The 15,229-nt window shown below is 38.4% G+C and overlaps 2 protein-coding genes across 7 annotated transcripts in view; both read right to left on the bottom strand.

Annotated features, from left to right (window-relative positions):
- The window catches only part of LOC122999707 (intersectin-2-like), a 35,224-nt gene extending 30,067 nt beyond the window's left edge, over positions 1–5,157 (bottom strand). Inside the window, exon 1 of one of the 4 annotated variants that reach the window (XM_044376860.1) lies at positions 5,041–5,157. The gene's annotated coding sequence lies outside the window, so the exon portion shown is untranslated. The other 3 variants (XM_044376863.1, XM_044376862.1, XM_044376861.1) reach the window with 3 other exon arrangements.
- A 1,729-nt stretch (positions 5,158–6,886) lies between these two features.
- On the bottom strand, positions 6,887–15,127 carry LOC122965463. Of its 3 annotated transcripts, none has more exons than XM_044329563.1 (4): positions 15,012–15,127; positions 14,128–14,199; positions 13,408–13,548; positions 6,887–12,146 (listed from the first exon to the last, which is right to left on the bottom strand). In XM_044329563.1, exon 4 carries the CDS (start codon positions 12,125–12,127, stop codon positions 7,463–7,465), a length of 4,665 nt encoding a protein of 1,554 aa, XP_044185498.1. In that variant the 5' UTR covers positions 12,128–12,146; positions 13,408–13,548; positions 14,128–14,199; positions 15,012–15,127; the 3' UTR covers positions 6,887–7,462. The 3 variants fall into 3 exon arrangements, with proteins under 3 accessions (XP_044185498.1, XP_044185497.1, XP_044185496.1); XM_044329562.1 differs by lacking the exon at positions 14,128–14,199 and adding an exon at positions 12,311–12,364; XM_044329561.1 differs by lacking the exon at positions 14,128–14,199.
- Positions 15,128–15,229: the final 102 nt, after the last annotated feature.

The following is a 15,229-nucleotide window of genomic DNA, read 5'->3' as shown; positions in this document are numbered from 1 at the left end:
CTCCCCTATTTCTTATTCATCCCTCATTCGAACATGCATCCTCTCACATATGACTCCCACCCAATTCCCTTCATCCCACCCTCTCCTTCTAGTCTTGTTACACTATTCCTCCATCATTGGCTCTCTTCTTTTTGTTTGAATTCCTGGAGGGGAGAGTATGGTTGTTGTAGTATAAATCATTCTGTGCACATGCCGACACTGCCAATTACTTAAGAGCACTGAACCGCTCACTGTGGTGTATGCCTCTGCATACACTTGAATACATGTGCTGGTGCGTGTGTGCAAGCTGACACATAGCATGAGCAATAAACAACACATGAAGTACACAAGCAAATATGAATGACATTCAAGGTCCAAAACCGCAAATCCATTAAAGAAATAACTATTTAGAGACAATAAAATACAAAGGAAGCAATTACAAACAATATGTTAATTGTATTAATGCAATGCCATTAACGATATGTGTAGTCATCTTCATTTGTCACTGCATTAGGGTATTAGACACTATCTTCCTATCAGGGCATCTTAATGCAAAGCAGTGATTCAGTTTTCTTTTTGTAGAGAGCAGTAGGGAATCAACAGTCCTGACTTTTCAAACACACAACTCAATAAAAGGAGTGGGTTGCACCAGCTATACAGAGTTTGCATGTAAAGTCCTCCCTGAGGTCTTAGTAGCTATTAGCGTTAGCTAATTTCAAACTAGTGTTTTATCAAATTGGGTTGAAACATTAAAAATTAAGAAATCTGTTAGCTAGTTTCGACATTAGTAGCTTGTAAATCAGTTGCTGAATAATTGGTGACACTGTCTAATCAAAAGCAATCAACTGTGTTACCAGGGTCACTGTAGCATCATATATTATAACATATCTTGTAGAAATTACAGTTTTAGGAGAGCAAATGATACATTAAACTTAAATACCAATCATTTTGTAAGTGCGGGTATGATTTTTGTTTTATTTATACATGTATACATGGTGGAATATGTGTGTTGTGTCATGTGAGTTTGTAGTATTCATGCAGTTTAGAAATATCAGATTATGCTAACCTAGCTTACATTATTAATGCTAGGTAATTTTGTGAACTGAGCTACGTTGTGTTATTTTTGTGAAATGTAATTTATCATCTTCCCAGTTCACAACATGGTTAAACAGCAGTGTGTCAAGTGTTAGGTTAAATTTATCGACTGTTCTCCATATTATCTCTTTTACCCTCTAAAATGTCATATAGCTATTAGCAAGCTAACGTTAGTTTTGTCAGTAACTCAGCTACACCTGAAAGTTAATGGGTGTAACTATTTAATAACAATAATCTCTACACAAGAACTTGCAACTGCAATAGTAATGCATAAATCACCATTTACCAAACACTGACAATATAACTATATACTGTAATGTTATAGCGTTATATATATAGTAAGTATATAAGTTTGAATTTATGCAGTGTTGATGCAACCAAATTTCTACAGTGTCATCATCCTGAGACAGACCTTTCCACCTACAATAATTCAATCCCACAAAGAAGTATTCCCACTGGGCTCAAGTTAAGCTGAGTGGGTAACTCATTGTATGTTACACTGTATTTCAGAGGTTCAATGTTTCAACCAGTATGAGTGCAATTATGTCAAAAAATGTATTATTGGCTGAACTATTCCTTTACAGTATAAGTCTAGTTGAAATAGAAGCATTGTCATAATAGCCCCCTGAGCTGTGTAGGTGTACATGTGTTTATATACTATACGTGTAAAACATTCCTTTATACAAACACTTTGTATGAGGGTATTTAGCAGACTTACATCCACCCTCATACACAAACACTTTTCTACCCTGAGGTGTGTTTGATTTCAAATACAAGATAAGTATCTCCTATTGGCTATGTTTGAGAGCCTCCTCTGTTCAAACAGCACATATCCTGGATTAAAACAACACAGAATCAACAGAAGGCACAGAGGACACTCTCTTCATCAATACCAACTACACCTTCTTTGGCTCACAACAAAACGTTTCACTCAGTTTGCTTGTCATTCCTAAATACCCCTGGCGTGCTTGAAAGGACTTGAGTACTTCTGAAATGACATTACATATTTTTGATTCAATTTGCCTTGTAGCTTGGTCCTTGTTGATTGATTGATTTTATGTTGCACATAGATATTGAAGGCATTTCACAACATGGATGACTCACAGTGCTGATTTAAATCCACTTCAAGCCCTTAGCAAACTTCTGATGAAATATTCTGAACAAATCTCTAAAAAGATTAACTGGAAAAATAAATTCTCCCCTATTTTCATGTACTTAGACATACGATCATGTTAGTAACTCTATCTATAGTCTTACTGAAGATCCCCCGACTAGCTTTTTCCTGAGCTTTCAACCTGTTATAATGACATAAGCTTCATACTTGGGTCAAGCGACCAAAGGTGGACTACCAACTGGGCAGAATGGTCAACTACACTGGGCCCAAGACCCACAGTGACCCCCAACTGATTAATTGTTAACTGCATTGATTAACTGGTTGGGGAATTTGTTTGATAGCAAGTCTTCCAGCCCATCTTGTGAGGGGGCACTTTGTCGAAATCTAGATTTAATGACCTTTTATTATTTAGAAAGCCTCCAGCTAGGCAGCATTAGGAGTACCACATGCAGTCTGCCGTGTATACTGAAAATTTGGAGGCCAGATGGTGTATTCACAATACACAAAGGGTGGGTGGTTAATAGGAGCCCAACACCAGATTTTTGCCCTAGGGCCCCAAAACAGGTTAATCCAGCCATGCAATTGATGATACTTGAGGTATATCTATGACAACTGAAAAAGCAAGTAAGTAGACCTTGAGTTAAGATTATTTTTATCTACCTGCTATTTCCAGTTCAACCATGAACTTTCATGTTCAACATTTAGTTTGTGGTTTGAGCTACTGGCCATCACAATTTGGCTAAAAACAATATACCTATCCATCCATTCATTTCCATCCACCTTTTATGTGGGTTCGGGTTGCAGTGGCAGCAGCCAAAGCCCAGATATTCTTTTCTCTTCAGTGTTGATGGTATACTGATGTTTAAAAATGTTAACACTTCAGTGTTTTTGGTTTGGAGAACAGTGTGAATCGCTTTAAAGGCCAAATGTTGTGTGCTGACCCACTGCACTGAGGGAGAAAATGAATCAAAGAACCTTTGACTCTGCCCTGCATGCTGATTGACACCTGTGTGCGCCACGCTGGACCAGTCGGATGTGCGTATCAATGTGTCGGCCTGTGTGCATGAGTGTGTCTAACGCACACTCCTCACACAGAGAGGGACCCTGTTCTAGCAGAAACAGCCCAGGAAGCTTTGCCGAGCCTGAGGAAGAAAGAAGCCAGTGTGTGTGTGTGTGTGTGTGTGTGTTCTGCCTATTGACAAGAGCAGAGAAACACACAGATACAAAGACACACACATACACACACACACCTTTCGCTGTTGTGCTGCAGGTGAAAATCGGGGACATTTCCAACAAGACGAGTCATTCTTATATTTATCCGTCTGATACATTTGTGGGTTAGATCCAGCAATGATTCACCAAATCCTATTTTACTTCCTTTACACTCCCCATCCAAAACACTTAAAACGCAAATTGACCTGTCATCTGACAATCATCTGACTGTTGTATGATGTACCCTGAATGTCCGTTTGTTCTCACTTTTATCACAACAGTGAATGAATAAGTGTGTGTGTGTGTGTGTGTATTGATGTGTGTGTTACGCAATGCTTTGTTTCTTGGCAGGTGGATATGCAACAGTCCCTGCTGGGATGGTGCCAGATGTCATAGGAACTGCAGTTTAGACGGACTTTGCCACTTCAGCAAAGAAAGCCGTCTCTTTCTGTTTTCACTGAGAGCAGCAGAACACACACACACACACACACACACACACACACACACACACACTAAGCAATCTCTATAATTAGTCTATACCGCAGTGAATGAACACGAGCATGCATAAACTGCTAATGCGCCCCTATCATCTCATAGTACACTGGAAAAGTGCACCGATGTTAAACAATCTAGATGCCTGATAACAGCTTTCCATGTCAAAGGCTTTAAAGCTGGGAACATTGGGATAATAAACATACCTGACAGGCGTCAAACAAGAGGTCATACTGTCACTGTTAAAACAGATAGGGGTCTTAATTCAAATCACTTTTTTTTTTTTAGCCAAAATGACAATAAACACTACATGTAATAAAACCCTGCAAATAACATTAAGATCACTGTGTGCTGGGTTGGCTACCAAAGACACTCACCGGGCCCCTATGGGCAGTTCCAGAAATATCATAGTGATTTTTTCCCAAGATAAGTACTGCTATAAGGTTAGTTAGACTCTTGTGTTATTTCCAGTGAACACACCCTCTTCTGTGAATAGTAAATTTACTCCAGGGAGAAAGGGTAAATAATCTCTAGAGTAATATTATTTGGGTGTAAATCTCCAGTTAGGCTATGTCTGCAATGGCTCTAACATTAATAAAACATCTTTAAGAATCTTTTACCCAGCATTCATTGTACAGTGCATCAAAGACAATTGACACTGTCACTGGGAATAGAGCCTATGTCATTGACAGTATAAAGGCAAATGTACTAGACAACCTTTTTTTATGTCAACTTGAATAAATAAAATAAACATACCTTTTAATGTCAATTAAGATAGTTATTAAAACGCATTTTAGGTAGCCCATATGGTCTGAAGAACCTATTGTTAAGCGGTGTTCTTTATGTAAAAACGCAGACAATAGGCTCTCACTGGCGGTTTGGTGACAGGTTTCAGATATTCAAGTGTTTTTAAGGTAGAAAAAAAATCAGCTCTACTGCAGCACTGGGATCAAACCACAATACGCTAACGTTACTGCCTTCCCTTATATATTCATGATTTAATAACCAGGACATCCACTTACCTTCCAAGAAGAGGTAAAAAAAACTACAAAAAAAACCAACACAAGGTCAACAGTGACAGTGTCCAGCATGTATAACTTGTTCCTCTTCTGTCCTGTTAAACGTTTCAATGATTTCTGCTCATTTACCTGTTGCAGTAGAAAGGCGGCGGTGATCCGACACATCCAGGATGGCAATCTGGCTGCTGAAGAGGGAGGAACCGATCCAGCAGCCGGGGCGGGTGTGTGCAACCGGAAATGGGCGTCTTCAGTCAATGGTCAAGACCCGCGCAGTTAAACATAGAACTTCCGGTCACGTTTGTCAAAATAATCCTCTTAGACGTTCATATGCGAACATTTTTTTAGTTGAATCAGAGTAAAAGCTGTTGAGGATGAAACCCTTTTCTTTACTGAGCTTTGGTTTTATTTCTTCAATTTATTCTTAAGCTCAATCATAGGCCCAATAATCTGTAGAGGTCTTTTAAAACCTGGCAAATAAACATAGCCTTCATAAACCCACAACTCAAAGCTATGGTGCGGGACTTTTACATATAAATGAGCATCATTCAAGCCCTTGCCAAGGAGTTAACACAATGCTGATTAAGCCTATCACCGCCAGGTAAATCTCTCTGTATTTCACAGTTTAAAAAAAAAAAAAAAAAAATCTGGTGTCTGTGGCGACATTGGTCATTTCCCAATTATATGTTTATTTTAGCTTTAGGAGGAGTTATGTTTTATGAGGAATTGTATATTTTTTTCATTCCTTATTTCCTTTCCTTTTTTATTTTATTACTTTTAATGATTGTAATCCTATATATTTTGCCTTGAGAGAGGCCAAAGATATGTCTTTGTATAATGTAAGTTATATAGTTCTCAGCTTCCAACCACCAATGCCCTAGATTTTTAATGCATGGGGACGTCTCAGTGTACAATGCATTTTATACTTTTTACAATCCTTTACTTTTTAATGTGCAGAATACATAGACTGTAAAAATTAGGCAGAACATTAATTAATTGTCAACTCGTAATTTTAGACTGACTATACTGTCACACAGGAAAACTGCATATGGCCTGATGGCTTGATGATCTAACCAGAAATTAGCTGTATATGCATTTTTCTATTTTCACTGATCCTTTAAGGTGCCACTTAAATAATTTTATTGTGAAGGCAAACCTTCTTGACTGTAAGTCTCTGAATGCTTGTTGAAGTTTTGACGCAGCTGTCGGACAGGTCACAGCCAAATTCTGTTAGACCTGATAAGTCTTTTATTCATACTAATTACTGGGGTGCACATATGTACTTAAAGAACTTAAGTCAAACATGAGTTTTTAATCAAATCCTGTATGGAGTTCACTGTATAATCTTGTTGAGCAAGATTCACATCATTTCCTTTTCTATCTGGTCTATGTGATGTCTGAATTCCTCTGGGATGCACTTATCTGTAGTTAATTGCATTTCCACAGTTTATGAGGTTTGTGGAGTCTGTTAGATTTTTGCTGGCCTCAAGGGATGCTGGTCTAAAGCACCACCAACAGCCCACTTTCAGTATTACATGTACCGGTTACTGTGTCATAGCCCTACTGACTCTGACACTTCTGTTTGAGATGATTGGACAATTTGAGGTGGTAAATTTGGTGTCTAATCCTCCTGAAACACTGATGAGTCAGTCAAAAGGATCAGTGAGATTTATCTGTACTTCACTGGTCAAAAAAAAAAAAAAGTCTGTCTTACATAATAAAGTTTCATAGCATAAATGTTGGGGGTGTTTTAACATCTAGCAGTGCAGCTTCAACTATTCAACTATGTTTAAGTTTTTACTGAATGGAAAAATGTGGAAGAATATTAACATATCTTACATTTAAGAAAACCTTTCAAAATATACAAACACCTTTAACACCAATGTTACAAAGCAATTCAAATCTTACTAGTGTAGTATTTAATGCTGTATTTCCATACTAATGAGCTGATGAACAGAACACACCGAAAGAGATGAGATGTTTTCAAAAATGTATATAAAATGTACTAAAGCAGCAAAGAACAATATAGTAGTCCATCAAGATCCAGGTCATGTACCCAGTGTATCATAAAGTGTATAAAAATAATTCTATTACAGACACTCATTTACCATAACAGGCTTAAGAAATCACCACATATTTTGTAATAAACAAAACCTGTTCATTTTCATGGTCAGTAAGCTGTTCTTTAAAAACATAAAAAATAGACATACATGACTACAAATTAGGTCAGAAAAGGCACCAATAAAAATAGAATGGTACAGGTAAAAAACAGGTAAAAAATACACTTTTTAAAAAAAATTTAATGTCTTCAATGGTTAAATCCACAAAGTTTACTCATCATACAAATCCAAACCACAGCTGACCCTAAAAAAAAAGAAGAGATAAATTTAAAACATTTCCAACCCTGGCTCTTAAGCCTTTATTGGTTGAAGCTTCCAAGCATACAATTGGATGTAGTGAATCACATCCATCTTTTTGTTGTATTTCAGGCTCCCACACCTCTATTTCTTGTTTAAGATTGCACACTTATACATTCCTGCAGCATTAAATGACATCATTCCTGTTTAATGTCCACTTCATTTTCTGTGTATGACGCAACTCCCTGACGTAAATCAGACACCACCATCTGAATGTACGAGTCAGCTGGCACATTTTCTTGCTCTTCTTTGATCAATGCATTCTCAGTGTCCTGACATATGGTTATCACAGAGTATTCTGGGGATCCTGGTCCTTCAACTGTGACTAAATACTCAACATCCTCAGTGTATGATTCAGTTTTGAAGCTACCCTCAGTGTTTGGGCATACAGCTAGCATAGTGTATCCTTCAGGTCCTTGTGGTTCAGCCAGGATGTAATACTGGACGTCATCAGTGTCCAATTCTGTTTTGATATTGCTTTCAGAGTTCGGACATACAGTTAAAGTATATCCAAGGGACCCTGCAGGGTCACCTGAGACTAAATACTTGACGTCTTCAGTATTTGACTCTGGTTTGACATGTGGATGATGTTTTTCCCCATTGTCTGGTTCTGGTTTCATATCGCCATAATGTGTACCATATCCCTCCACTTTAATCTGCATGTTACCCTGGATATGACTGTCACAACCTGCACTGCATGTACTCCCATTCACCTGCATTATGGCATCAGAATCTGTTAGGGATTTTGTGTCCTCATCAAACCAAGGTGCCTCAATTTTGAAATTATCGAGAAAACGGATGCGATTGATATTTGGACAGTATCTCATTTGTCTCACAAATCTACCCTGTTCATTTGTTTTCTTGTTTGGTTCTTCCAGGGGAGTGTTTGCACTTTTCTTATTTTGTCTCTCTTTTACGAACCTTTGTGAAGCTTTGGGATCAAACACAAATGGCAATTCAAAGACCTCCTGTGCTCTGTCTAGCTTTTTCCAATATTGTTTGACCATGGTTTTGATTTGGGATGCAACAGCTATGGAAAATTCCCAGCGCCTGTAATGTTGTGAACTAAGATCAAAGTTGTAGTCAAGGATGTCAAACACAGTGCGTGGGAAATACTGTCGTGCTCTCTTAGCTGCAAATTTATGTATTTCATACACTACAGCTCTGGTCAATAGCTTCAAGTCCAGTTTTTCTTTGTCCCCTGATTTTAATGTCACATCAAGGTCCAGACCTATTTCCTTGCAAACTGGAAAGCGCGGTCTTCTATCCTGAACATGTTTCCTTGTTTTTACAACACGCTTATTTTGACTTAGTAGTGAGGCTCTTTCCTTCTTTGTTTGCAGTGCTAGCTTTCTTTTTTTGGTTGTTTCCTTCCTTTCAGTTTTCTGCATGGCAGATACCTCTTTCAGTTTACTCACATCTCCAGGGACTCTGTGAGAACATGGCTGAACGACAAAAACTTCACTGAACCAAGAAAGCCCTCTGTTGGTTTGTGTCATCATTCTGCAGAACTGCAGTGCAGGATTTATGTCTCTGTTCTGGAAGCCAAAGTTGAAATTGTGTTCAAGGACCTCATTTATGATCTTATTTTTTGATACCCCACACAATTTTTGGGCAAAATGAGCCACTTCATTCATAATCCCCAGTGTCAGTACATGGGTGCTAAGCTTGTCCTTTGGCTGGTCCTTGTTCACACACAGGCTTAAACCTATTTTCTTGCAGCTAGGGTAACTCTGCATGATTGTTTCCTCCATCATTGGGAAGGCAGTGGACGGATCATTTGTAGGCTTTTGTGCCAAACAGTTTGCACTAGCAGAGATTGCATCAGTCATGGCATTTGGATGAGGATGATGCATGTGATCCGGGTCAGATTCATCCTGATGAAGCCTTTCATCATCATTTCTGTCTTGGTAGCATTTGGGGCAGACTGTAGTTCTTGCATGATGTGACTCTTCCATGCACCTCGAGTCAGGGAGTTCAAAGGGCATTTTCATTCGAGGGGTGCTAGATTTTCGAGATAAATTCATTACTCTGATTTTTGTCTGAATTTTCTGTGCAAAGGCAACACGATACAGCTCATCCTTCAAATTAAGATGGAAATTATACTCCAGTATATCTGTGATGAAATGCTTTCGAGCTGACTGCAGTGCTGTAGCAAAAGTGTAAACTTCAACCATGACACCATTGGTCAGTAAATTTGGATCAAGGTTTTGTTTTACTCCAGATCCTAAATTGAAATCAATGCCTAATTTCTTGCATCTTGAGTAAGAATACAGTGGGCAGTGTTCTTCATGAGGCATTGAGAAAATGCGCTGGACACGATCAGTACGCAATTTCCACAGATTTTTATTGTCTTCACTTTGTCGATCAATGTCAATGGAACTGCCTACATTTCGGTCTAAATCTGAGGCCTGGGAAGATCCAGTAGTACATGCATCTAAACTGGGGTTGTTCTGACAATCCAGTTTTGTCATTACTGGGAAATCTTTTTTAAAGCGCTTCAATTTTCTGTAAGATTGTGCGCAATTTGACAGATTCCTCTGATCCTTTACAAAAGGAATTTGCACAACAATGTCTCTGGCAAGGTCAGAATCTCCACTTTGCAATTCAAAATCAAAGTTGTGTATGAGGATATCAAGACATATCTGCTCAAATGTACCACACAACTTTTCTGCAAAGTTCGTCACTTCAGTCACTGCTCCTTTGGTCAGTTTTCTTATGTCCAGTTTTTCATTTGGTTTGTGATTGTTCATGTGTAGCCTCAGACCTATTTCCTTGCAGAAAGGATGAAGGTTCTCGCTTTTCTGGGAAATATGCTCTTTAGTTTCAGCATGTGAACCTGGGGGGTCACAGTCCATCGTTGATACACTGTCTGTGCTCTGATTTGCCATTATAAATGATAACATGGGACGTGGAAGTTCAAAGACCTCTTTTGAGAATCTGACAGCATCTTCACAACCTTTCAGCTGTTTCACTGCAGTCATAATTTCATGCTCAAAAGTACTCCTAAGGTATTTACTCTGTATCTCGAGGTCAAAGTTGTACTCAAGAATCTCCATGATGAAATCCTGTTGGGATGAATTCATCGCCAAGGCAAATTTAGCAACTTCAAGCAGAATAGAATTAGTCAAAGATTCAACACTGAGGTTTTGCTTTGGGCCAAATCCAACATTGAAATCCAGGCCAACTTTCTTGGACCACTGGAATGAACGGTCTAGTACGGATAGAATTTGTTTAACGCGGTTGGCACGCAACTTCCACATGTCATTCTCAGTTTCCATTTCCTCTTGTTCCAAGTCGCATTTCTTTATTATATTTCTTGGATTCTGTGTTTGCTCTTCACCTCTACATGGCTCTCTTTTGTCAGGATAACTTGCAAACAGTGGGTTCGCACTTGAGTTTACGATTGGTAAACTGGATGAACCATCAGTGGTGGTGAGGAAAGGCTCATGAGTACCCAGATAACTTGATTTTCTAGGTACGTCGGGACTCAACGTTGAACATCTTGTTGAGTTTTGTGAGTGATCCTGATTGCCAGCGTTTCCTGAATCTGTGACTTTGTCTGAGTCTAGATCAGACTCTCCTAGAGGACATGTGTAGCCATGGCCATTCAATATTTGAAGGTTATTTGTCTCCATGTGTTCAGACTGTCCACTTCTACACCTCTTGGTTACCTGTTCATTTGTTGTTAAAAGAGCCCTCTTTTTTTGTTTACTTTTTAAATCAGACTGCCTTCGTTTTGTTACTTCCTTAAATCCATATAGTGGGACTCTCATATTAGACAGCGCATTTGTCTGCACTTTTCTGTGCACTTTCATGGGGTTTGTCTCAAAGGTAAATGGCTCATTTTTAAACTCTTGGCTGTTTTTGACAGCATTGGCGTTGCTCCTTCTCAGCAGGTGTGATATCTTAAACCAAATTTGATTTTTTGCCTTTATACTTTTTATGTCAAGTTCAAAATTATGCTCCAACACAGCCAGAACAATAGGGCTATAGAATGCAGTCACTGCTTTACGGAGATGTAGTAGTTCTAACATCACACCCTTTGTTAACAAACCTGGATCTAGACTTTGCTTTGATCCAGCATCAAGGTTCAGACCAATTTCTTCACAATAAGGGAATGAGGAGGGAGGAACATCATCTCTGATTTCTTCTGTTGACTGTTCACCTGAAGACTTTAATTCATCCTCAAGTTCATTGTCAGCAGCATGTAGTCCATCTATCTCCTCTGAGAGACTTTCTGTTTTTCTGTATTTCTTAGATGGTGCTTGTGAACACTTGGATTTGTCTTCTTGTTCACTATCATCATTGTCATCCACTTCCACCAAGTGTCCTTCAGTCTTACATTCTGTAGATGCCTTGTTCAGTCCATTTCTGCTGTTGCTGTTAAGTTCTGGATTAGATGAGGTGTCAAAGTAAGGAAAAGCTTCTCGTTCATCTTTGGGCGGTTTTTTGATTAGGTCTCTGATTTTGAGACGAAATCGAGTTGTTAATATTTGTTCGCTTTCCAATCGAAGATCAAACTTGTTCTCCAGAACGTTTGGGATCAGATGCTCTTTACTTTTGTTAACCGTTTTAGCAAAGTCACAGACCTCAAGTATGACACCATTTGTCAACAACTTTAAGTCCAGTTTTTTCTGTGTGCTGGATCCAACATTAAAATCTAATCCTATTTTATTGCAATGATAAAATGGGTCTGGACTTTTCGAATATTTCTTTACAAGCATGATGCGCCACTGCCATATTGTGTTAGCGTCAATCATCTTTTGTTCCTTCAGGCTGCAGGTGTCCCCGTTCTCCATTTTTTATGATCTTCTATGTCTACGGAAAAAAAGAGATGATACACACATCTCAGCTCTAAGTCACACATTATCTGAAACATCATGTGTCATTTTGTGTCCTTCAAGAAAAAGAAAGCTGGTTATAGCTTCACAAATGTGAGGATTTGCTGGTTTGTCTCTTAATTGTCATTGTAAATTTAATACCTTTGGGTTTTTTTGATTGCTGAACCAAAAGACACAAGTCATCACTTTGAATCCCTGTAAGTTGGACATTTGGCAATATTATCGACATTTTCTTGGCTAAAGAAAGAGGTCAATGAATCAATAAACACAATAGATAAACCAATAATAAAAAATAATTATTGGTTACAAATATAGAAATAGTGTTTTCTGGTATATTATATGAAGCACCTTTTCCATCTGGCAATATGACAATCTAGACTTACTTAAACATCTTTATTTCATGTGCACAAGTGAATAATGCTTGTTACACAAACTCTAGAATAGCCAGAAGTTGCAATAAAATCACTGCCATTGTTTTTATAAATAAGAGGTAGTAATTCCCCAAAGGTCTCTTTTCCTTTAATAGTAATGTGTAGGGACTGACATGATTTGATTAACTTGTTTTAGTTAGTATTTTAGTGTGGCCAATTTAGTAACAATCTTTTCAACCAAAATTTTGTCAACTTGGTTCCTTACAGACATGTCTTATTATGCAGTGAGCAACATGCACCGCCTACACATGGACCTCTTGTTTCACACATAAATCAGGTGTATCATCTGTAGGTAGTTGCATGCTAACCACACATAGATGGGAAAAAGCTAAACAAAAACACTTCTTGAATGAGGTCACACCCACCAACATTCTCAAATTTGTTGGGCAACTTGCAGTTCAAAGTTCAAAGTGCTGAGAATGCTTATCTGTCGAAATTATTTTGATGATCTCTTAACTGTTGTACTCATTTTTTAAGCAATAATGCCAAACATTTGTTGGTTTCAGCTTCTCAAATGTGAGGATTTGATGCTTTCCTTTGTCATATATGACGGTAAACTGAATATTTCCAGTTTTGGACAGTTTGTTGGACAAAACATGCTCAACTTAGGTTGTGAGAGATTATGAACAGAATTTTCACTATTTTCTGACAATTTATAGACAAAACTGATTCAATTATTTAGTTGATTAAATAGAAAACATCTGCAAATTAATTGATAATGACAATAATTGTTAGCTGCAGCCCAACAGTGAATTAATATTTTCTTACAAACCAGCAAATCTAGTGTGATTTAAGCTTACTACATACCTTGTAAAACATGATTCAGCTAAGCCAGGACACTCCTCCATCACATCCTGCCCACACTTTATCTTGCTATCCATCCGTCCTGTCTGGACAGTTTTTCCATTATGCGCAATTGGCGATGAAGGGTGCGGGTGTAATGTAGCCCTGAGCAAAACACAAGTTTTAATTTTAGTTAATTCATGCATGTAGGCCACTATAAAAAACAACAGCAGAGTTTTGCAAATGGTGAAATGTTAATGACCTTTGACCACCTATTTGTGTGCGGACGAATTGCATTTGACATATTTCGCTAAATTTCACATTACCTTGTATATACAACGGCTACAATTCCAGCGTCATTATTCACATATTTGTTTGCATACTTTGTGTATACCTGAAGGATTAAAGGCCAATTCAAACTTTCTGCTTCGGCATGGCTGCATAGTGAGAATGCTGGATATTTTAATGAATAATAATGCATCCTATTTTTTATTGTTATATTTTGAGAGTAAAATCTGAACCTGCAATGTAACCAGTAACATTTATCTGTCAGGTAAATGTAGTAGTATAATATTTTTCCTCTGAAGTAGATATACTATACTGTTTTTTTAAGTGATTTGGTGGATTTTTGTAAGTTATTTTAGGGTACAACGAGTTAGAATAATATTTTTCATATCTAAACATCATAATACATCTATAGCTGTTTTGGGCCCTTTTAGTTGGGGGTCCCAGGCAGTTGCCCACCTTGCCTGATGGTAAAGTCCGCCGCTGCATACAAGACCCCCCTCCACCTCCCCAGCTGCATTCCAAGCAGCTCTGTGTGAAACAATACAGGGGATGTGTTGTTTAAAGTGCCAATAAGACGATCAAAGCCTGGTTGAAGTAACACATTATTGCATTTAAAGGCTGATCATAAAAACAACATTGCACAGCGGTGCGTAATATCCGCAGACATGATTTTAAAACTCTGGAAAGTTTTCACGTTACAACCGTGTTTACTAGCGGGCACATGTGCACACGTCTGTGTCCGCGGGCACGGAAAAGTAAGAATGGAACCGCGTGCGCGTGCAAGACCACAGCTGTCCGCGGAATGCATGAAATCTGAAAGTGGGTTTAAACTGCGTCAAGGAGCTTGCTACGATGTCTGACACTCTTTCACAAGTTCAAGTGGCGACACCACGAAGAATCAACCGCTAAATATCAATGTTTATGATTCTCTTCACCCCTAATCAGAACTTCAGCGTCGTTTTGCATGTTGTGGTCATAGTTGCGTAACTTGCCCAAACATGGCAGCACGCCAACACTAAAAAACACCCACTTTCTGTGCAGCGACACATCAGGTAAACATGACAATGTTACGCTGTGATTTTTTGACACTATCCAAAGATGTGAGTCAAATTTAACATTTTTTTTGTAAAGGAAAAGCAAGGCATTCTGTAGAAGATCACTTTTTAAAAAATGTCAATTGTATTACATACAAAAGTTTAAGGACGCCTTAGACGTTAACTACATGGATTCGTATGGGACTTTCAGTGTATCGTTGCGACTCTGAAGAGGTGAAACCTGCTTCACAATCGATTTTCTGAGAGAAAAGCACAAATACGACAAAACTGACAGTAGATGCTTACCTAATGAAAACTGAACAATCACAGAGGTGCTCTTCTCTCTCGCCAGACGCCACACGTTGCTGTCCCTCCCAATAATGACTTCACATGTAAATAAAGCCCCTGAACTGCACGAGGAACGATGCAAATCTGCAACAGGAAGTGATGACAAAAGAGCAGCGCGCACCCAGGACTCCAAAATAAAGATGTCTCAGAATTGATAAGTCTTTAAAATAGATTGT

Source organism: Thunnus albacares, chromosome 16, assembly GCF_914725855.1.
Source record: "Thunnus albacares chromosome 16, fThuAlb1.1, whole genome shotgun sequence".
NCBI classification, from domain to species: Eukaryota; Metazoa; Chordata; class Actinopteri; order Scombriformes; family Scombridae; genus Thunnus; species Thunnus albacares.
Note: the sequence above shows the minus strand (reverse complement) of the source record. Positions and strands in the feature narration are given on the sequence as shown.

Excerpts from the sequence above, each read along its gene's own strand:
- LOC122965463 (XM_044329563.1), bottom strand. The coding sequence starts at position 12,127 with ATGGAGAACGGGGACACCTGCAGCCTGAAGGAACAAAAGATGATTGAC.